The sequence below is a fragment of the Muscardinus avellanarius genome (assembly GCF_963383645.1).
Source record: "Muscardinus avellanarius genome assembly, chromosome: X".
NCBI classification, from domain to species: Eukaryota; Metazoa; Chordata; class Mammalia; order Rodentia; family Gliridae; genus Muscardinus; species Muscardinus avellanarius.
In genome coordinates this window covers 31556945-31579522 of record NC_137792.1, presented here as the reverse complement: position 1 = coordinate 31579522, position 22578 = coordinate 31556945, and the positions used below count along the sequence as shown (strand labels likewise).

Sequence of the window (22578 nt, the reverse complement as noted above, 5' to 3'; positions counted from 1 at the left end):
AACAAGTTAGATTTTTTTTACTAAATTATAACTACCTAGTAACATGAAAGATTTAAAAGCTAATATTAAAAATACTATTCTTACAGAATGCATTGTTCCACCCACATCTTATCTAGTGACCAGTGATTTTACATTTTTTATAGAGATAAATCAATTGTGGACCCTGCTGACAAAATGACAAATTATAATCAACAAATGGCAGTTAGTTAAATTTAAAGGGTTAAGACTGAAAGCAAGATATTAGAGAAACACTATTGGCTTGGCATATGGCTAATTTTCTCTTATATTATCTCAAAGGAAAATATACATTCTCTCTATAAAACTTAAAGTGCCAGTGTAGTGGCCATAGAAACACACACACACACACACACACACACACACACACACACACACACACACACACATTGTCCTACAAGAGAAAACCTGGTTTGAGGAGAGATGTTGGCTGATGGCCTCCAGCTTATTTACCTTTCTGATCAGGATATACTGTAGCATTCCTTCCTGGACTATACCTCCCAGGCTGTTCCCATTCGGGATGGTTACTGAGTTCATTAATTGATTCACATAAGAACCACTGTCCTAATACATAGACTACTATGTTGAAAGTTCTTTAATTGTATATCTGCTTCCCCTTTCATCAGGATTTTAATTAAATTCCTCCTCCCAGTAAAGACATTCTAATGCTTCATGCTATAAGAACTAAGCACTGCAGGGGCACTAAAGCTGGGCTACTCCTGCCTGCTATGGGATCATTGGGCTGGATGGGTGGTCTCCACTCTGGGCTCCCCACTGGCCCTGCCTAGACTTCCTCAGAGGTGGATGCTGTCTGGGGCTTTCCCTTCCTACCTGTCCTTACTTTTATTCTTATCCCATATAGGTCAGACCTATATCTGAGTATGGACACCCTTCAGTTCTTCCCCCCCTTTATCATTCCCAGATATTTTCTTTTAATACATCTCTTACAAGTCTAATTCCATCTCGGAATCTGCTTCTAAGTGGACCTGAATTTATATAATCAACAATGAACTCTGATGTTTATTAAATTCAAGGACCATTCCAAATTCAAGGACTCCTTGCCACCAGGGATTAGAGGACTAAATATTGAATATCACATTCCTATAACAATATTTCATGGACTTTCATATTTTTTCAAATTTTCATAGATTTTTTCATATCCATATTTCCCATATTTCCATAATTTATGAACCAGCAAAATTTCTAAAACTGTCTGAAGATAAACATGAGTCCCAACTCTTTGTTTAGCAAATTAAGAATATAAGAAACAACCAAATAAACAGGTATAATATGTTATCATCCCCATTTAGAAAAGGAAAGGATTGTTTAATTAAAAAAAAGGTGTGAAGGGCAGAAATGTAAAGAATGATGATTGGAATTAATCAATTGAGCTTATAAAATTTATTAATCTTTCAGGCATGGTGGTGCATGCCTGTAATTCCAGTCCTTGGGAGGCTGAGACATGAGACAGGAGGATCACAGGTTCAAGGACATCCTCAGCAATGTAGTGAGCCCCTCAGCAACTTAGCAAGACCCTGTTTCAAAACAAAAAGAAATGAAATTGGACTGGGGTGTAGGTCAGTGATAAATGCCTCTGGTTTCAAACCTCAGTACAATAAAAAGTATTGTTCTTAATTTGTCTTATTTCACTATGTTAATGGAAGCTTTTCCACGTTAGGGAATCAGCGAAGGCAGCAAGATTTGTTAACCACTGTTCCAAACTACCTAAACACATTGTATATTTCATCACGAGAAAGATGAATAAAAGAGCCACTGTATAGTTTCTCTTCCAAATCAGATGATGTTGGTTCAGTTTTGATGGTGAACTAAGACAAGAAGTTTTCAAATGCTGCTGCATATGAAAGTGACTTGGGGAAATTTAAAAACTCTTGATGCCTAGCCTGTATACTATCAATTATGTCAGAAAAATCCGAATCTGCAGGGGTGGGTCTGAGGGTCATTGTTTCACATTTTTCCTTGGAGATTCCAATTTGTAGCCACAGTTGAGAACTACAGCTAACACATGTGAACTTTTACATGTACTTTTTTCTTTGTAAAATATCTAGAGCATTCAAGAAAATCTGAAATGCTAGGCTTGTGTTTAAATGTTAAAAGCATTTGATTAAGTTTGCAATTAATGTTTAAACAATTGGGATTTGTTTTGTTCACTTAATATGTATTTGTTTTATTGTTGTATAAGTAATATCAGAGTGCTTCATTTATTTTTGGCAGTGCTGAGGGTCATGAATAATAGGTAACTGCTCTACACATAAGCTATACCCTCAGTCCTTGTATGTAAATGTTTAAAGGAATGAAAATTTGCCGGGCGTGGTGGCGCACGCTTGTAATCCCAGCATTAGGGAGGCTGAGACCGGAGGATTGCGATTTGTGGACAGCTTCAGCTACTTAGTGAGGCCCTCCACAACTTAGTGAGACCCTGTTTCAAAATAAGGAATAAAAATTAGGGCAGGGGGTGTATTTCAGAAGTCGAATGCCCCTGGATTCCATTCCTAGGCCCGAAAAAAAAAAAAGAAAGAAATGAAAATTTGAATATACATCAGAATCAACCAGGAGGTCTCTCTAAAACACTGTTTTCTGTGTTTTTGATTCAGTAGATCTGGCTTGATGTTCAGAAATTTGGATTTCTTACAAGCTCCCAAAGGCTGCTTTAGTGACCACACTTTGCGAATCAGTGATTTTACATTTCCTATTTTATGTCTAGATGAATGTTGAATGTTTAATTAATTCATAACATTAACAGATTGAATTGTTCACAAAGGACAAAGAGTAAGAAATATCACTGTAAGTACAAAAAAACAAACAAACAAACAAAAAAAAACCTTGGCATGCAAGTATCCATAGGCAAAAGGAGGCCAGACTTGGTGGTGCACACCTGTAATCCCAGTACTTGGGAGGCTGAGAAAGGAGGATTGCAAGTTTCAGCAACATAGTGAGGCCCTTTGCAACTTAGTGAGACCCTGTTTCAAACTTAAAAATAAAATAAGGCTGGGGGTATAGCTCAGAGTTTAGAATGTCCCTGGGTTCAACCTCCAGTATCACAATAAAAAGAGGAACATGGCAAAGCTTGCTAGATAATGCCACTTGGTTCTTTTTCAGCCAGAGAAGCTGCAGGTGAGGTGGAATTGAGTGATATGGAGGACAGGGAAGTGGTTGCCAGGTCATTTTCACATTGGAAACACTTGAGCAAACAAAGATAGTAAAGACACTGTAGACAATTAGCTCATATTATTTTGTTGATGACATTGGTTTCTATTTTGTGTTTGAAATTGCTATGAACATGGAAAAAGTCACATAATTTTCCCAGGCTTTAAAAAAAATAAAAAGTCTTTTCACTGGAAACATGACAACCCTATAACTAGAACTGGACTATAGGTGCATTAATGGTAATCTGGGCTTTTTCTAGCTTTCCAGTCATGTAACAGATTTGATCATTTTAAAAGCTTTATTAGATATGCTACAAATGAAAGGTTGACAGGTTAAAAATACTCTCTAGCTCTGTAAAGACTTTTCATTTTGGCATATTTTAATTTCCATTAAATATATGGAGCTCTGCTTGCCTTCCAGTAGATTTCTGCAACTTTGAAGACAGTCTCAGGCACCTGCCAACAATGGTAGCAAAAGAACTTTTGCAAAATATGCATTATCTAGATTTAAAGTTTCCCACACAGGCCATTTTCCCTGGATGTTTAACAAGCAATATCAAGATTAAAAAAAGATTAACAACTTAAAATATATATTTTTTGCCTAAATGTTTAATATGTGGTCTATCCACCAAAATAATCTTTTTTGATATGATTTTCTAAAATGGAAAGGCATTGCAAAGGATTTTAAGTGGAAAGCTGTTTCGGGAGATAAAATGTTAACATCGATTATTTCTGGATGATGGTGGGATCAATGGCTTATATATCTAGATATCCTTTCATCTCTTTTAGAATTTTCCATCAAAAGGAGTACTACTATAAGAATCAGAAAAGTATAACATTCAAAAATGTAAATTATCTGAAATATGATTTTAAAAGTAAACGAAAATGAACTAGGGTTTCTTAGATTAATGATTAACTCTTGGTCTTGGGAAAAAAACATGCAAGACAAACCTGGAACATCTTGCATACTACAAAGCAAGGGAGTTATCAAAAATAACAAATGGAGCTTGGTCAAAATGACCTCACATGAACACAGATCACATTGGCCAAATTTGAACATTAATAGGAATAATGACTGTGATGAATTGAAACTTTCAAATATATTAAATCCATAAGTTTATAAAGATAAGGATGATCAGAGGAATATTAAGAGACATGAAAAAATCAATTTCAACTTAATTTTAAAAAGAGCTTTTTAGTGAGATTGTGTGAACTCTTCGGTAGCACAGTCAGCCTACATACAAATGGAATAAGCAAGGCTCAATCACCGTTTTGGAGGAGTGGTGTGGAGAAAGTGTGGAAAGATCTTATATCCTTTTTTATTCTTTTGTTTTGAAACAGGGTCTCACAGCTGAGAATTTTGCTATGTTGCTGAGGCTGTCCTCAAATCTGTAATCCTCCTGTCTCACCAAGTACTTGGACTACAGATATGTACCACCTATTTTATTTTTTATCTTAAAATAGGGGCTCACTAAGTTCCTGAGTGCCTTGCTAAGTTGCTGAGGTTGGCCTCAAACCTATAATTTTCCTTTCTCAGTTTCCCAAGTACTGGAGTTACAGGTGTGCACTATGACACCGGGCTCACATCAATGGGGGTATTTTCAACTGGGTTGGTGCTGATATAAGCCAAGTGTGAACGAAACTGTCATATTCATTAATGAATTATTCTATACAACTAGATTGTTTTGGCTTAGGTGTTAGTTCCCAAATTTGAGGACTGCAGAGGAAATTCAGTAGGGCATAATGGCATTTGGACAGATCTTCGCAAAATATGCTATAGGAAAGTTCAGTGTTGGATCAATGTTAATTGTCTAGGAAACCACAGAGATGGCTAGAACTGAATTGGAGATAGCCCCAAGATTGAGTTAGACCAAATCTTGATTCTACCAATATTACTTGAAGTTCTTCAGATGCCTGTACTTTACAAGTTTAGCCTAATTTTTTTTAATATAACTTACCAAGATAAGTATTAGTATCTCAATTTTTCAACCCAGGAAGCTGGGACTCAGAATAAACTGGCTCAAACTATAAGGGCATATGTAAAAGCTATGAATCGAGCTCAAACCTGACTACTTCAAATCATTGCTCTTTACACAAGCACACTGCCTATAAAAGAATACAACAAGGTTCAGGCTGTTAAGAGACTGATTTTTGTTGCCATTTACCCAAAGATATACAACAATCTTGCCTAAAGTCTTGGTATCCTTTATAAAGATTCATAGAGATGGCATATTTCTCATTTGGTATCAATATATTGGTACCTAATTAGGCATGTACTTCTCAGTAGATATTAATATTTTAAAACACTTATCAAGACCATAACATTTTACCTTTGTTGATCTTAATATCATTGATACACATACTTTTATAATAATATTCTAGCTTTAAAAAATATTCTTTTCTATGCTGGGCATGGTGGCACATGCTTGTAATTCCCACGCTTGAGAGGCGGAGACAGCAGGATCGCGCAGGTTTGAAGCCAGCCTCGCTGCCTTAAGAGACCCTGTTTCCAAATAAAAATATGAAATAGGTCTGGGAGTGTAGCCTGGAGATAGAAGGGTTTCCAGGAACCTCAGTACCACCAATATATATATATATATATATATATATATATATATATATATATATATATATATTCTTGTTTGGAAGCAAGATCTTTGAAATGTTAATGAAGTCATATAGAGTAGGGTAGGTCATAAGTCCAATTACTATTATTAAGAGGAGAGGAGAGCTGGGCTTGGGGTGCATGCCTATAAATCCCCAGTACTTAGGAGGTTGAGACAGCAGGATTACAGGTTTGAGGACAGCCTCAGCAATTTAGCAAGACTCAGCAACTTAGTGAGTCCCTGTTTCACAAGTTCATTTTTTAAAGGGCTGGAGATGTAGTTTGGAGGAAGAATGTCCCTGGTTTTAATCCTCAGTGGAGGGGGGAAAGGAAGGAAGGAAGGAAGGAAGGAAGGAAGGAAGGAAGGAAGGAAGGAGATACAAAGAGAAGGGAAGAGACCCAGGTAAAGATGAAATTAGATTTTGGAGCAATAAATCTACAAGCCAAGAAATGCTAAGGATTGCTGGGTGCCACCACAGAGAGACTCATGGTCCTGCAGATACATGTATTTGAGGTTTCTACCATCTAGAATTGTGAGAAAATAAATTTCTGTTGTTTTAAGCCAGGAAGTTTGTGGTATTTGTTATGGAGCTCTGGGAAACTGGAACAGTGGTTTATGCTGATTTTCCTTTCTTAGTTTTACATTAGTAGAACACTTTAGCAATCACTACCATCAGTAAATTACATCTATAGGGAAAGTAATTTGAGTAGAACGACATTACATTATTTGGTTTTATATGGAGCCTTTCACTCACACGGTTCCTGAAGCCATATTACTAAGTACTGTATTAAAGTGAAAATGACTGTGAAGCTATTATGCACCTTTCAATAGTGCACTCAGAGCATTAGGCATGAACAGCTATCATTATGGAAGAAACACAAAGCCTTGAAACCAGAGTGATAATGTCCCACTGCTATTGCTAAATTCCATCTGATTTTAAACTTCCAAAAACTCGGTGATCTGACTCATGCTAAAGTGTCATTTCTGGTGTTACAACTAAAAGTACATGCTCAGAGCAAAGAAAAACTAGAATGTCTAGCTCTTATTCTAGTAGAGCAGCAGGGAATTGACAAAATCTGAAAATACACTTAAATAGGAAGCAAATGTAGCTGAATGCACATATATGTGTTTTACATCTTCTGATATGTTAGAGGGTGAAAAAGAGTTAAGAGAGGTTCCTCAAAAAAGGAAAGTGAGTAGTGGGGTTGATTCTGTTCAATGAGAACCTGGACCTCCAGGGATCCACATTGACTGAAGGAACCAACTAAAATCTTAAGGCTATCCTTACTGGTTAGAGCACATCTAGATAAGAGAAATTTATCAGGATCCTGAAGAGAGATGAGAGCAGAACAGAGTTACTATAGCAGCCCTGGAGACTGCTACCCTTTCAGGACTTGCATACAAAGGATAGCTCTAGGCTGGTCTCTGGGATTTGTACTTTAGGAGGATTTCTTTTTTTTTTAATGGGTCATTGTAGTCATACATCTTAGTTGGGTACAAGGAGGTAGAGACATACATGCACACATCACTCATTTAGCCCTTCCTCAATTCCCACCCTACTCCTTCCCCACACTTCCTCATGTTTGGTTTAGTGATTGACTTTAATATGTTTGTGAATGTACATCATGTACATTAGAGAATTTCACTCTTCTCCCTCCCATCTCCTTTAATTAGTTCACCTTATTTGCTTGTCTATGGCTTCTCCTTTTATGTCTACAGTTCCTCCTATGACCTTTTTCTCCCTATCTTCTGCAGTGCTGATGAGAGCATATACTATGATTTATGCTGAATACCTTCTTTAAACTTTTGCCTGTTTTCCTCCAGACTTTACCCCATGTGCCTTTTCCCTTTGGGATTTTCTTTCTCAGTGCTGGGGATGTAATCCAGAGCCTTGTGTATGCCAGGGCACATGCTCTAACACTGAGTTCACCTACCCCCAAACCCTCCCTTATGATTTTGATCTGTACCCTTTAGTTGTAATAAATCTAAGCCATAGGTGTAACTGTTAGGTCCACTGAGTCCTCTAAATGAATCATGGAAACTGGGGGTGGTTTGAAGGACCAACGCTCCAGCTCCTCCAAAATATCAATAGGCAGTGCCATCTCGGTGCTCCCCTTCACTCACCTTTGTATTATACAATATTGAACTAGATTTAGCTAAGGGTAATTTACCCTAAGTTTATACATTATAGAATATTGCTGGGGTTTTTTTTGTTCCTGAATACATGCAGCTCAACGCTGCCTTAGACATTTGCAGCAGCAGTTGTTTCTGAGTGTGATGATCTTAGCACAGCTTTGTACTCAAGGTTCTGCACTTTTAATTCTTGACTTCACTGTCGCCTCCTCAGAGAGGCCTTCCCTGACTATCCAGTCTAAGGTAGGTTCCACCCCAATGGCAGATCACTCCACTTTAGCTTCATCATATTACATATTCCAACTTGCTCTTTTATTCATACTTCATTTATTTACATACTAAGAGCCTCCTTGCTCTAGAATATATTTCTCCTCCAACAAGAATCTTGTTTGACCCGAAAAGCATTTTATTCTCAGTGCTAAAATGGTGCCTGAAAGAAAAAAAAACCTAGGCATTCACTAACTATATTCCAGTAAGTGACATTTGAAAAAGTAAGTGACACTTTGTAAATTACACTTAACAAGTTCCAAGGAATTGGCCCAGTTCTGCTTCCCCCCATTTTCTGTTGTTGGATTCACTAAATTCCACCTCAGTTTATTCTTTTCACTGACTTGCAGACCCAGCCTCCAAAGCAGCCAGACAGGTAGATTGGAAGAGCGACACCATCAATCAGTGTTAGATGTGCACTATTCTCTTGATTTCAAAGGGCAAGCACTGTCATTTAAACATCACCCAATTTCTTTGCTTCTCAAAATGCTAAGTTTTCGCAAAAAGCAAAGAAGGCAATTGCCAAGGGTTGTTCAGTGCATATTGCAGGGTAGATGTCATTAAGATTCGCTTCTTTACTGCTCCTGTTCAATTGCTTCTGTGGAAGGCAGTGGATTTCTCTTGTCTTCTTCAATTTAGGTTTATTGAATTTCTGAGTCTCCGCATATCTTGTTTGTCAGATATTTTGGCAGAATAAGCAGTAATGGGGTACACAGAAGAAAGTCAGATTTCTATAGCAACTATTCTACCTTCTTTGCTGACATCTCCCATCCCAGCCTCTTCTGATATTGTAGTATCCTTATTCTCATTTTATTAGAATCGCACCTGCCCTCAAGGTACTAGTCTCTGCAATTCTAAGCTTTTAAGTGCTTATATTTCTCCAGCTCTCAATGTCACCCAAAGTCTTTATCTCCAAAAGCTTTCAGACCTGGAACACTTGGAGGTTCAGCCTTTAATGAAGAAACTTCTTTAAATTTTCTCTTCTGCTTACCCCTCCACATTGGTAACTTTAAATCATTTTACCTCCCTTATCCATTCACCCTTCATAATCAATTATTATGAACTCATAAATCTCTAATAATTATGCTTCCTTTGCCATTATTTTACTAGCCTATACTCACAGCATAACAACCCAGGTTTTCTGTAGCACCTTCCAACTCATGGTTTCTCAAAGTATGATCCACATACTCTTGCATTATAATTATTTTGGAAGCTTGTTAAAATGTAGATTTTCACACATTTTCTGGAACTGAATTGGAGAATTAGAATTTCTAGGTGCAGGGACAGAATTCTAGATTTTTTTTAACAAGTTCCCTAACATAATTACCAAACTAGGTTTTAGAACCCCTGTAGTTAGTGTTTCTACCTCCCATCTCTACCCTAAGCCAAATTACTCTGTATTTGTTTGCACATAATTTACATTGGGATACACCACTCTGTTAGGGACTACTACTTAGTTTATATTATATTACATGCATTTGGTAGTAAAAAGTTAACTTTAAAGATCAGAACATCTTAATTTTATAGAAAAGGAAAAGAAGATCCAGAGAAACATTTACTTATGAAAGTCACAGAGCAGGTAAGTGGCAGAACTGAGATTAGATATCAAGTGTCTTGATTTCCAGGTCTTGCTGAAAAGTGTTACTGCAAAAGGCCTGACTGCTATCTTTTAGAAGGTCTCTTTGCAGTTGGCTCTTGGATGATATCTGGAGACTTCAGTCAGGGGAGGGTTTCTACCATTCCCAGGACTGATAATAGTGACTCACAGTACCTAAAATTTTATTTTGTTAGTTTTTTTTTTCTTTTTAGATATAGTTTGGTTTAAAATGAACACATGTTTTCCTTTTAGGGGTATGGAATTTGGGTACATGTCAGGCAGAGGATATGACCGGCCTTTAATAAAAACCCTGGGTGCTAGGTTTAATGAGCTTCTTTTGCTGACATTTCACATACGTTGTCACAAACTATTACTAAGTGAGTTAATTTTGTCCTGTGTAACTCCATCAGGTGAAGACTTTTGGAATTTGGCACTGAGCTTCCCCTGAACTTGACCACATATGTCTTTTCTCCTTGATGATTATGCTTGGTATCACTTTGCTGTAATAAATCATAACTATGAGTATGACTATGCTGAGTCCTGTGAAGCCTTCTTGCAAGGTCTTGGGGACTTTCTGACATACAAGCCAATGCTTTCCATAACTTTTTTCATTGTTCCTCCCACTGACTAAATAGAAGAAGCATAAGGGGTAATCAAAGCAATATGGCCTTAAAAAAAGATAGCATGCTTATTTTGTGGTACTGAGGATTGAACTCAGGGACATTCTAAGACTGAGCTATACCTTCATTCATTCATACATACACACACACACACACACACACACACACACACACACACACACACATATATATATATATATATATATATATATATATACTGAGGGTGGCTGCCTAACTGCATGGCTTAGGTCTTCATTGGATATACAGTTGTTCCTTCAATTGCATACTTTCCAAACTTATAACTTAGTGACTATGCTTCCCCTGGTCTTTTTCTTACTTCAGCCCACATTTATTTAATATTTTAAAAAGCAATAAAATACTCTTATTAAACACTTCTGTGGAGGACCCCCACTGAAACTTCTCCCCTTAATATGTCTCTGACTTCATCTCCTAACCTGATTTTTTTTTTTTGCACTGATGATTGAAACCAGAGACATTCTACTTCTGAGCTACACCCCCAGCCCTATGTTATTTTTGTTTTGAAACAGGGTCTTGCTAGGTTGATGAGAATCTCACTACTTGCTGAGGCTGTCCTTAAACCCGTGATCCTCCTGTTTAGCCTCCCAAGTACTGGAAGTACAGGCATGCATCATCATGCCCAGATCTTAATCCCATTTTGATATTTCCTTATGAATAAAGTATGTTTCACTTTTGCGAAAGCAAAGTTACTAGGCAAACATAGTCCACAGTAAGCGGCAGCATATTTGGGGGAAAAACCTCCTTTATTCTTTTTGTCTGTAGCAACTAGAAGATAATTGTGCTTCTTATTACTCTCATTGCCCCAACAATATGAAAAAAGCTAGACCCCAAGGAGTAAATACTATATAATTTCACTTATACAGTTCTGTTATAACATAACTAAAAGTTTTAAAGATGAGTTATTTGCAATCTATTCAGCAAGTCAAATAAGGTGAAATCTTTAATATTTGCTGAGGTAGTTGCCATAAAAAGCAGACAATGTCTGCAAGGAGTTACTTTATGGCACATCATTTTGAGAAAAAAAAAAGCCATTAGTCTTTTCTATTGAGGACAAAACATTGAACAAAGACATTTGCTCTGAATTTCTCAGCCAGACTATAGTACTGTAGCTGTGAGAGCAATGCGTGTGGAGTCAGAAGGCCTGTGTGACCGTCTTTCACTATAATATACTGGGCAGAAGCCTTTTGCCACTTCTCCTTTCATCTAGCTGAGGCTGAGCTACTATTACTTGCCAATGGAATGTGAGTGGAAGTGACTGCACCACTTCCCTGCTAAGGTGGCTTTGAAGCAAGTGTACCTTCTTCATGCTCTCTTCTCCTAGGCCCTAGCTGGATGTTGACATCTGGGGTGACCTTGGAGGCTACATGTCAAAGATGGAAGAGCCACTGTCAGCGAGAGTTCCTGAATGACCACATACTTTAGTAAGGATGTCTGTCCTTTAGGGAAGGATAATCTTCCCCTCCCTTTTACCTATCAGAAATATGCACACTATGTTAAGACATTGACATTTGAGATTTTGGGTTATGGCAGCGTCTTTATTTCTGATTAGCTTCTTTCACCTCTTTTTATTTTTTTAACCTCCTATTAAAAATCAACTTGTTTAAGTTATTGTAAGAATTAAATGAGTTAAAAAATAGTTGGCATATAGTAAAGGTTCAATAAATTTTATCTAACTTTAGTATTACCTACTTTGATACTAACTAGTTATGAGTCATTTAATATGTTAATTTCTCTGGATGTCCATGTCCTTATGTATTAAATGTAAGAGTTGTGTTTGATGATTTCTGAGTTTCATTAAGTTTAAAACTTTATAATCAGAAATTCTACAAAAAATACTAAGAGAAAATTATCTTGATCCATGGAAAGTAAATAAAGGATGAGAGGGAGGCATCAGGGAAAGAGAGACCTTGAAAAATGGTACAAAGAACTGTCAGAGAGAAACCCAATATTTAAGGAGAATCGTGTTTTCTTTTTAAAATATATCCATCAGATTCTGGAATAAGTTTTGGAGAAAAGAAAAAAAAATACAAACCGAGCTGTGTCCTTAAGACTTTCATTCACACCCAAATGAATATCTTGTGTGGTAAGAAAACAAGGATGTCCTCCCAGAAGGGCAAAGCCTAAAATAAAAGAAAAGAAAATCATGTTGGAAAAAAGAACTCAAACATGAAATAAAAATGACAAGGCATGGCACTCTTTCAACTGAAAAAAATATAAACTTGAAAGTTCTCCAACCTTGGATCAGGAATCCCCAGGCAAATCCTCCCTGGTCTTACTTAGGACTTGGCAAGCATGAGACATTGTTCCTTTTGGGGAGCTAGATCTTGTTTTGATTCTTTAGAATATAGAAAGTTGTCCACCCCAAAGACTGGAAAAATAAGCTAGTTATATAGAATATTATGAATTACAATGAAATGTTACTCAGTAATAAAAAGAAACGAACTATCATCAACATGATATAAAAGAAGCTAGACTCAAAAGAACAATACTATCTAATTTCATTTATATGAAGTTCCAGTCTAGGCAAAGCTAACCTACAACGACAGAAATTAACATCGTGCTTGCTTCTGGAGGGAGTTCTTGACTTGGAGCATGGGAGAATTTTTTGGCATAATCTAAAGTTATATATCTTGATGCAATTTGTGGGTGACAAGGGTGTATATACATTTGTCAATGATAAATTATATGCTTAAGATTTGTGCATTTTACTACATGTAAACCATACCTTAATTTTTTATAAAAGCTAAAAAAATACAGTAAACATTGAGATGGTGGTTTCAAGCCACTAAGAGTCAAAGGATCACTGTACTGTTTTCTACTGTTTTTATTATTTTACAGAAAGACAGAGCTAAGTTTCAACTGCCCTTACATTTCAAGTGTACTACAGATTCCCCAGTAGATAAGCATGGGCTCCTTCCCTGCAATCAGAGCATTCCATTGGTCTGAAGGGGATGATAAACAGATGAACCCACTCCAAGCCATAGCTAGCCTCTGTGGACACAGGCAGGGCCCTCTTGTCATGTACTCTGGAGCAAAACTGCACAAGATGGTGACATCCAGCCACTACTTTGCTCTCTCATTTGAGACAATTTCAGTGAGCAGATTTTTCTCCCATACATAGTTAAAGGCAAATAAGCCCAATTATAAGTTAGAGACTTATTTGAGGTATTTTGCAAACATCACTTCTTTCTCCATATTGTAGTCTGACTAATTTATCTTTGGGGAGATATAACACAGTCACAATTTGATAATCCCATCTGTTTCCCATGAAGAGAAGAAATCATGAATTGCATAGCAAATTGGGGAGTGAGGAGTTTTAAACTCACAAATGGAAATTTGGCAAAAGGTCCCATCAAAGGCCTCTCTGGTTCCTTAAAAATTTGAATAATATAATTTGGATATGGATTGGTATTAAATAATATTAACAATTATTACTTTTGTTAGGTGCAATGATGTTATTGTAGCTATATAGGAAAATATCCTTTATTTTAAAGTATGTAAATTGATGTAGTTAGGGATATAATTTCATCAGAGATTCAAATTATTTAAAACAATGAAATAACTGGGTGTGGTAGCACACCCTTATAATCCCTGCACTTGGGAGTCAGAGCAGGAGCATCCTGCGCAGGTTTGAAGCCAGCCTCGCTGACTTAAGAGACCCTCTTTCCAAATAAAATATAAAATAGGTCTGGGAGTGTAGCCTGGAGGTAGAAGGGTTCCATCCCCAGTACCACCAAAAAATAAATAAATAAAACAAGGAACTAGTTCAAATACTGTTACATACATATTCAAAGCTATCACTGCCAATCTCAATGAAATGCATAGGGAAAGGAATGGAATCCAGAGGGAAACACACCAAGTGCTGTGTACATCATGTTACTATTACTCTATACCTCATTACAATGTATAATTTTCATGCACCAATAAATAGTAAAATACTTCAACAACAAAATAAAGGAACAAGAATACAATATATTAGGATTATTAAATTGATATAAGGGATATTGGTGTTTTCTTATACTAATATTTCTTCTTTTCTATTTATTTGAAATTAAAAATAAATAAATAAAAGAACCACAAAAATAGTCTACCAGGCATGGTGGTGCACGCTTGTAATCCCAGTACTTGGAAGGCTGAGACAGGAGGATCGCAGTTTCATAGCCAGCCTCAGCAAGTTAGGCCCTCTGCAACTTAGTTTTAAACTAAAACATAAAATGAAGCTGGGGGTTTAGTTCACTGGGAGAATGCCTCTGGGTTTTGTCCCCAGTAACACACACACACACACACACACACACACACACACACACACACAGAGAGAAAATCCTTATTTTTGTGACTATATGAAAATTAAACAATTATATCCTAAAATACACCCAACCCAAGAGATGGGCATTGTGGTGCAAGCTTATAATCTCAGTACTTGGGAGGCTGAGACAGGAGGATTGCGCAGGTGATTCTAGGGATTGAATCCAGACGCATTTTACCTCTGAGCTACACCTCCAGCCCTATAGTTTATTTTAAAATAGGGTCTCTCTAGGTTGATGAGTGTCTCGCTACTTGCTAAGGCTGTCCTTGAACCTAAGGTCCTCCTATCTCAGCCTTCCAAGTACTGGGATTACAGGAGTGTCCCACCACACCCAGCTGTGATTCCTCATTTCACTCAGAGTAAAAAGCAAAGTCCTCATAATGGAGTACATTTTACCCTCAGTTCTGGCACATTCTTCCATTTGTAAAGAACATTTATCACCTTCCCACACACTATATCATCCATTTATTTATGTCTATTTTTTATAATCTATGTACCCAGCAGAAGGTAAGCTCCAGGAGGGAAGGGAATTTCCTCTGTTTTGCTTAGTAAAATAAATTCTGGCTAATATAAAGTGATTAAGAAGAGCCGGGTGTGGTGGCGCACACTTGTAATCCCCGCGCTTGGGAGGCTGAGACAGGAGGGTTGCACAGGTTCAAAGCCAGCCTCAGCTGCTTAGTGATGCTCTCAGCAACTTAGTGAGACCCTGTTTCCAAATAAAATAGGTCTGGGAGTATAGCCCAGAGGTAGAAAGCCTCTGGGTTCCACCCCCAGTACCACCACCAAAAAAAAGTGCTTAAGAAATACTCATTGGGCTGGGTGTGTTGGCACACGCTAGTAATCCCAGCATTCAGGAGGCTGAGACAGGAGTATCATGCTTTGCAGAAAGTCCCAGCTACTTAGGCCCTCTGCTACTTAGTGAGACCCTGTTTCAAAAAATAAGAATACTAAAAAAAAATAGGACTGGAGTTGTAGCTCAGAGGTACAATGCCCTGGGTTCCATACCCCGAACTGCAAAAAAAATATTTTCTATCTGTAAAGTGAGCTACTAGAATTTAATGATGATTGTAATCTATAATCATTCTTGAGCACTTCATAAGTTTATAAACAAATTCACCTAAACAAATATAAATACTGCACATTCATCAAGAAAGTATTTATTATGCACCTACGATGTGTTTAGCACAGGGATAAGGATTATTGAGAGTTGGAGAAAGATTTCAAAGTTTAAGACTTTCTGGCATGTACAATCCAAGCGATACTTTTTCTTTGACTAGAAGTCATTTTGCTGTAGCAACTGAGGATGTTTGTTGCCCTTACATTTCCTTCCTTGTGCTACAAGAAGATTCACATTGAGTCTGAACTGAAGAAGTATGGGTAAGAAGAGGGGTCTGAAAGGTGTTTGCAAGTAGAAGTCAAAGAAGCGGGTGGGGATGGGAGACAGAAATGGAGAAGGACTTCTAGGGACTGGGATAAGTTCTGGGAAGAGGGGAAAAAGGAGTTCAGTTTAGAAGAAGGGTGGATGCACATTATCAAAGCACAGATGTATGCCTGTATGAATGTATCACAATGAATCCTACTACTTTGTACAACTAACATGTATTGATAATTTTAAAAGCACAATAAAAGTCTCCATGATAAAGATAAAATGGAGGAATTACAATTTTGTTCACTGATCAAAATGAAGCCTCAAACCCTAGTCCAAAAGCATGGGTCCAGCATTCACAAGCTTATTAGGCCCTGGTGGTGATGAGGGCTTCAGAGGTTGAAGAAACAAGAATAGCTGCCATTGCTCAGGGAGGAAAAGAGAAGGATGGGTCTCCCTACTCCATGTTTCATCAAAAAATCCTGCTTTCATCTGTTTCATTTATTTATATTTTTATACTAGATAATTCTGAACAATGGGTTTCTTTCATTAATTTCTCAATTTTCATTTAGTGAAAAGAAGAGTATACCTTATTTTTCTATTTTTCCCCTCCCACATCCCTGCAGGCTTGAGAAGAAAAGGTAAAAATGGAATTTGTTCCCTGGAAATATGAAAGATCTGAGGGTTCTTTCTGGTTGAACTAAGGAAGTCATTAACATCTCTGATCTTGGCTTTCATAGATACAGAATTGCACCACAATTTTTGAATTGGTATCTTTGTAAAGATGATGAATTTGAAGCAGCTGTTAAAGTACTACCTTCTCTTTCACCTTGAAAATGAAATGCCAGGGTTAAACAATGTAAAGAGCCATCTTTTAGAATTCCCTGTGCATTTTTCTAGCAGCTGCTGCATTTACTGAGATTAATAAGTATATCTGTCTATCAGTTCAATTAATTTGCAATAAAGGAATATAATCATCAGTAGACACACAAGAGAATTGCCTGGTTTGGCAGGGAGACATACAAAAAGAATGAATGATCTGAAACTACACAAAACAAAATGGATACACCTCACCAACATAATGATGAGTGAAAGAAGCCAGACACAAAAGAGCACATGCTTAATGATTCCAGTTATATCAAGTTCAAAAACAGGCGAAACTAAGATGTGGTGTTAGAAGCCAGGATAATGGTTATCCTTGGATGGGGAGGGTATGAAGTAGGAGGAAATAAAATGGTGGGAGAGCTTCTGGGTGCTCTTAACATTCTGTTTATCTTGGTGTTAGTTACAATCATATATTCATTGTAAGAATATGAATTCTTAGTTATTTGTGCATTTTCAACAGATCTGTTACACTTTAATAAACATGCTACATAAACAGTGAACATGGTCTAAATGGAGTGGAGAATTTTATTCTTTTCCCTGAAATGAATAGAACTACTGTTGGGTCTCTGAATCTTAGGTTTGAGATATAATTCACAAAGACCATCCTGTGAGGATCACATCGTTCTAGGGGCTGGTATAACTCTGGGGGCAGTAATGGACAATTAATTACAATCTATTTTCATTCCGAATATCAATAAATTAGGTTGTTTCATTGAAAAATTATACCAAATGATAATTATTAAGATGCACATATATGCTATAGAAATGTTCTGCCATGGGGTGTGTGTGTGTGTGTGTGTGTGTGTGTGTGTGTGCTAGTTACAGGGGTTCATCCCAGGGCTGTTGTACCTCTTAGCTCTATCGCCATCCTTGTTTTACTTTATATGTCGAAACAGTCGTACTAAGTTGCTGAGAGCCTCGCTAAATTTCTGAGGTTGACCTGGAACCTACTATCCTCCCCTCTTGGTCTCCCAATTACTGGGAATATAAGGCTATGACACCAGGCCTGGCTCTGTCATGACTTTTTTTATTGGGATTTCCAATTTCTGTAAGCATTTAAAGCAGTGGTTCACTTTGATTCTCCTATTACTGTATTTGGCAGCATGCCCTAAACAATTAGACCTACAGGTACTTATTAACAATAATGAAAAATGCTCTGTGAACCATAAGTTTTAAAGTCAAACATTCCTTTCCTCATGCATTTGTTGTTACGGTTTGTAATATTGTGCAGGTTTTAGAGTACTTCTTTAGAAAAACCCATCATTTAACAAAAATCTTAATGCAATTTGTAGAAATTTTTTCTTTTTATTTGTGCATTGTAGTCATACATCTTAATGTAGTACAAGATGGTAGAAGCATACATGTACACACCTGTAATCCCAGTAATTAGAAGGCTGAGATAGGAGGATCACAGGTTTGAGGCCACACTCGACAATTTAACAAGACCCTCAGTAACCTAGTGAGATCCTGATTCTAAAACAAACAAACAAAAATAAATAAAAAGTACTGTGGGGTGTAGTTTGGAGGCAGAATGTCCCTGAGTTCAATCTCCAGAATTACAAAAAATAAAATAATAATTAATATGAAGAGTGGACTTGAGATCTGAATCTTGGTGCTAGTTGTATTAATTGAGTGAATTTATCAAGTCACTTAATCCCCCTGAACTTCATTTTTGTTATCTATTTGTTGAATTTTATTATTGATCATTACAAGGCAAAAATCACATGTAATACTGTTTGTGTCTAAGCCCTAGAAATCTCTAATGCTTGTAAGGCAGGGTGAGATATTAGAAGAATCGACCAATATGCTTTTGTTTGTGATACTTTCTCCTCAACATTGTCTGAATGTTCATTTGATCAGTTATATTATTGATTCAATGGAGGTCTAATAGAGCAGAGATTCAGAGAGAAAGAAAAGAGGCAATTTGTGTCTTAGAGTTTCAAAATAGACTTTTTGAAACTCATTGTAGAGATAATAGCTTGAGAAAAATGAGAAGTTTGAGTTTTCACAGCCTAGAAATCTAAGAACAGACAATAGATTTGGCGGAATACATGGAGAGTCAGAACAATTTTTATTCTCCCGCTTTAATTACCCATCCTTCAATACTAGAAGGGGAGCAAGAGAGAAATAGGAACAGAAATAGAACTTGATGGACCTTTAACATTGTTTGTGCTGTGTGTTCTCCAAGCCAATTTACAAACGATAGAGAGGATGATAGAAACTTAGAATGAGTTTGAAGAACTGCAGAAGTGAAAACATAGGTTTCTTGATTTTAAGACAGAGCTCTAAGAAGGAACAAATGTTCTAACACTCACTGGCTTCCAGAATGAGGAAGAAACAATAGAGATGGGCTTTCAGTATCTCGGTAACCAGTGTGGCTTGGAGAACTACAAAGAGATATCTCAGGTCTTGTGATCAGAAGGAAACAAACCCGGCAATAAATTGGAGACTGCTGAGATTTAATGGAAATGTAGACATTTCAGTATACTCCGGCATAGATACTTGATGATGATGTCCCAATCATCAATCATCAAGGACCAGATATTCATTTTCCTAGATATCTTGACATCCAGATACCCTTCAGGATTTAGCCATGGCTGTGGCAAAAGGGAGAGGAGATCTTAAATTCAGAAAGTAAATCCTGAAACAACAGAGGATTGCCTAAGGTGACTGAGATTAAGTTTCTACCATCCAGCAGAATTGGGGCACATTAGAAAAAGTTATGCACATATTATAAAAATAAACATACTTTTTACTCCCATGAGTTTGAGGTCTGAGATTTAGCATCCATCTATGTGTTGCCCTGAAAATAAAAAGCTAATGTGGGGCTTTTAAAAACTTCATGAAATCCCTCCAGATGATGCTAATCCTTCTGCTTGCAGTTTTTATGAGTACTAGAAGAAGCATTCATAGGCTTGCACTACTGCTCCCAGTGAACACGTTTGTGCCTTGTGATTGCTAAAGAGCCATAACCCAAATACCCCTACTGACTTACACTCCCAAGTCCTCACCAGGCAACAAATAGGTTGAAGTCCTTTTTAACACAAGTGTTAGGATTTTGGTAGACTCACCTGTTTCGGTGGACAGTCTTGTTCGAGTACTTCTTTTCTCAAAAATCATGCTCAAGGACTTCCCTTGCAATAAAGGCAAATACTGAAAAGCGTGGACAAAAACATAATTAAAATGAAAAATATATTTAGTATCCAGTATGGAGGATTATTTCAAAACTTATTCTTCATATCAATAGGAAATATAGAAAAAATAATCACTAATTTCAAATAACTCTTCCAAATATTGCTTAAAAAGTGAATTTAGAGCCAGGCATGGTGGGACACATTTGTAATCCCAGTACTTGGGGGGTGATGCTGAGACAAGAGGATCACAGGTTCAAGACCAGTCTCAGCTACTTAGTGAGGCCCTCTGCAACTTAATGAGACCCTGTTTCAAACTAAAGAATAAAAATAGGGCTGGGAGTATAGCTCAGAAGTAGACTGCCCCTGGGTCACACACACACACACACACACACACACACACACACACACAAAGTGAACTTAAGTTTTTTTTCATTTCCAATGCAAATGTGGGAAAGGGAACAGTAATCCCCATAGCTCATTGCCATATATTCAAAAACTAGTATTGATTATTATGGGTTGAACCTGGACATTTGTTCCAAAGCAAAATAATATTTTATACTGGAACAATCATCTAATATATTTTGGTAATAGGGACTGAACCCAGAACATATATCTCTGAGCAATACCCCCAATCCTATTTTATTTTTAATTTTGAAACAAGGTCTTCTTTTGCTAAGTTGCTGAGACTGGCCTCAAACTTGTGATCCTCCTGTCCCAGCCACCCAAGTACTGGGGTTACAGGTGTGCACCACCACACTCCACTGAAAACCCCATTCAGTTTTCAATGACCATGAAGAGGTTTGGTTTGGCAATGTTTTCTCAGCTAGGAGCACACCACTCTGTCACAACACGGAACACTAACATTCCTACTTAGGTCAGTGATTAAGCCTCAGATTTTCAACTATACATACATCATGCATCCTTGTGAGAGTACAAAGGCTTTGTTTCTGGAAGTCATTTGAAAACACAATTTAGAGAGTTTGGGTGTAGTGTGGGGCTCTTCCTCCTTCTGCTTCTGTAGATGGACTTTCTGATAGATGAGTTCTGGAACAAAACAGATTCCTAACACCTAAACTTCCTCATACATGGTGTGTGGGTAACAAAGGTCTGGGATCTAGGGAGACCTTTTATCTTCATTTCAGGTGTTCTGTAGGGAATTCTACCGGTAGCAGTTTAAGTCACTCCTGTACTCACCTTGTTCTTTGGAGCCTAAAGAGCCAGCCCACTAGAGAAGAAAATCAAGGTCGGGTCAACCTTTGTCAATCTGCAAGCAGCTTTTAAAAAACCTTTTGTACAAGGTTGAAATACAAAAACGCCTTCACAATTAAGAGTCTAAATGAAGCTACTGTATTAATTGTGTTTAAAACATAAATTGCTCAAAATGCAGAATAATAATGCTTACAGGTAAGCACTGTATTCCTGTCTTGGCTACCATTTAATTGTTTCTTTGCTAATTGAATTTTTACAAATATGATCACATCATTGTGAATTTTCATATTATTCTAATGGTCATATATCTGATATGCATGTAGAACTAAAATTTCTTGCTAGAAAAATATGCCATCCTTATACTTAATTTGATAGAAAATGCAACGAGAAAAAAAAAGGGAAGTATAAAAACAATCTTTCCAGACAGATGATTTCTTTCTTAGGTTCTAATCCAGTTAATAATGAATTTCAGCATTCCATATGAAAGACTTGTCATAGAATAACTGATTTTATGCTTTTTTATATGCCTGTACACTCAGTGATAATCAATTACCTTGTCTGTGAGGTTTTATTACTTAGCTACTGTTTAAGAATTTTAATGTATTTTTTCTGTCTTTCTTTGGGAAGATTGCTTTTGAAAAGGCTGATTGGTGGTAATGAAAGGTAAGAGGGAACTATTACATACTTCTCCTTTCTGTTTTATTCTAAATTTCAGATCTGCTGATAGCCATAGCATGTACTTAATTTCTTCTCCTGTAAAATTCTTCAAAGTAAGAAGATCACGACCCTTCAGCTGTACTTCATTTTGTAGTGGTTGTCCACACCTACAAAAGAAGAATGGGGAGAAATATATCTTAAAAGAAAAAAAAACACACATTATATGGTGGTCCATTGTTCTATTCTTAAAAAAAACCAGTAAATCAAATGTAGCCTCATTTGTCTCTGCAAAGTGTTAATGTACTGAATCTCATAATAGCCATGATTTCCATTTTAGATATACAGTATTTTGTTTGAGATAAATGAACTCTGATTCGATTGAAATAGCCCATATGAGTGGCTTTGCCACTTATTAATCATATGACCTCAGACAAGTTAACCTCTCTTTGCACCTAAATTTCTCACCGAGAAAACAAGTATAATAATCTTACAGGGTTGTTGCAATGATAAAATGATTTGATACATGTCAAACAGACAGTGTGTGGCATGTAATATGCATTTGATAAATTTTAACTATTAT

The 22578-nt window shown here is 37.0% G+C and overlaps 1 protein-coding gene across 3 annotated transcripts in view; it reads right to left on the bottom strand.

Annotated features, from left to right (window-relative positions):
• Positions 1-22578, bottom strand: part of OTC (ornithine transcarbamylase) — a gene marked incomplete at both ends in the record, with an annotated part of 57684 nt that overhangs the window by 22823 nt on the left and 12283 nt on the right. For all 3 annotated transcript variants that reach the window (XM_080718283.1, XM_080718285.1, XM_080718284.1), the window contains 3 exons: positions 12474-12561; positions 20070-20151; positions 22027-22165. In XM_080718283.1, the coding sequence (XP_080574409.1) occupies positions 12474-12561; positions 20070-20151; positions 22027-22165 (309 nt within the window). The remainder of the gene's footprint in view (positions 1-12473; positions 12562-20069; positions 20152-22026; positions 22166-22578) is intronic.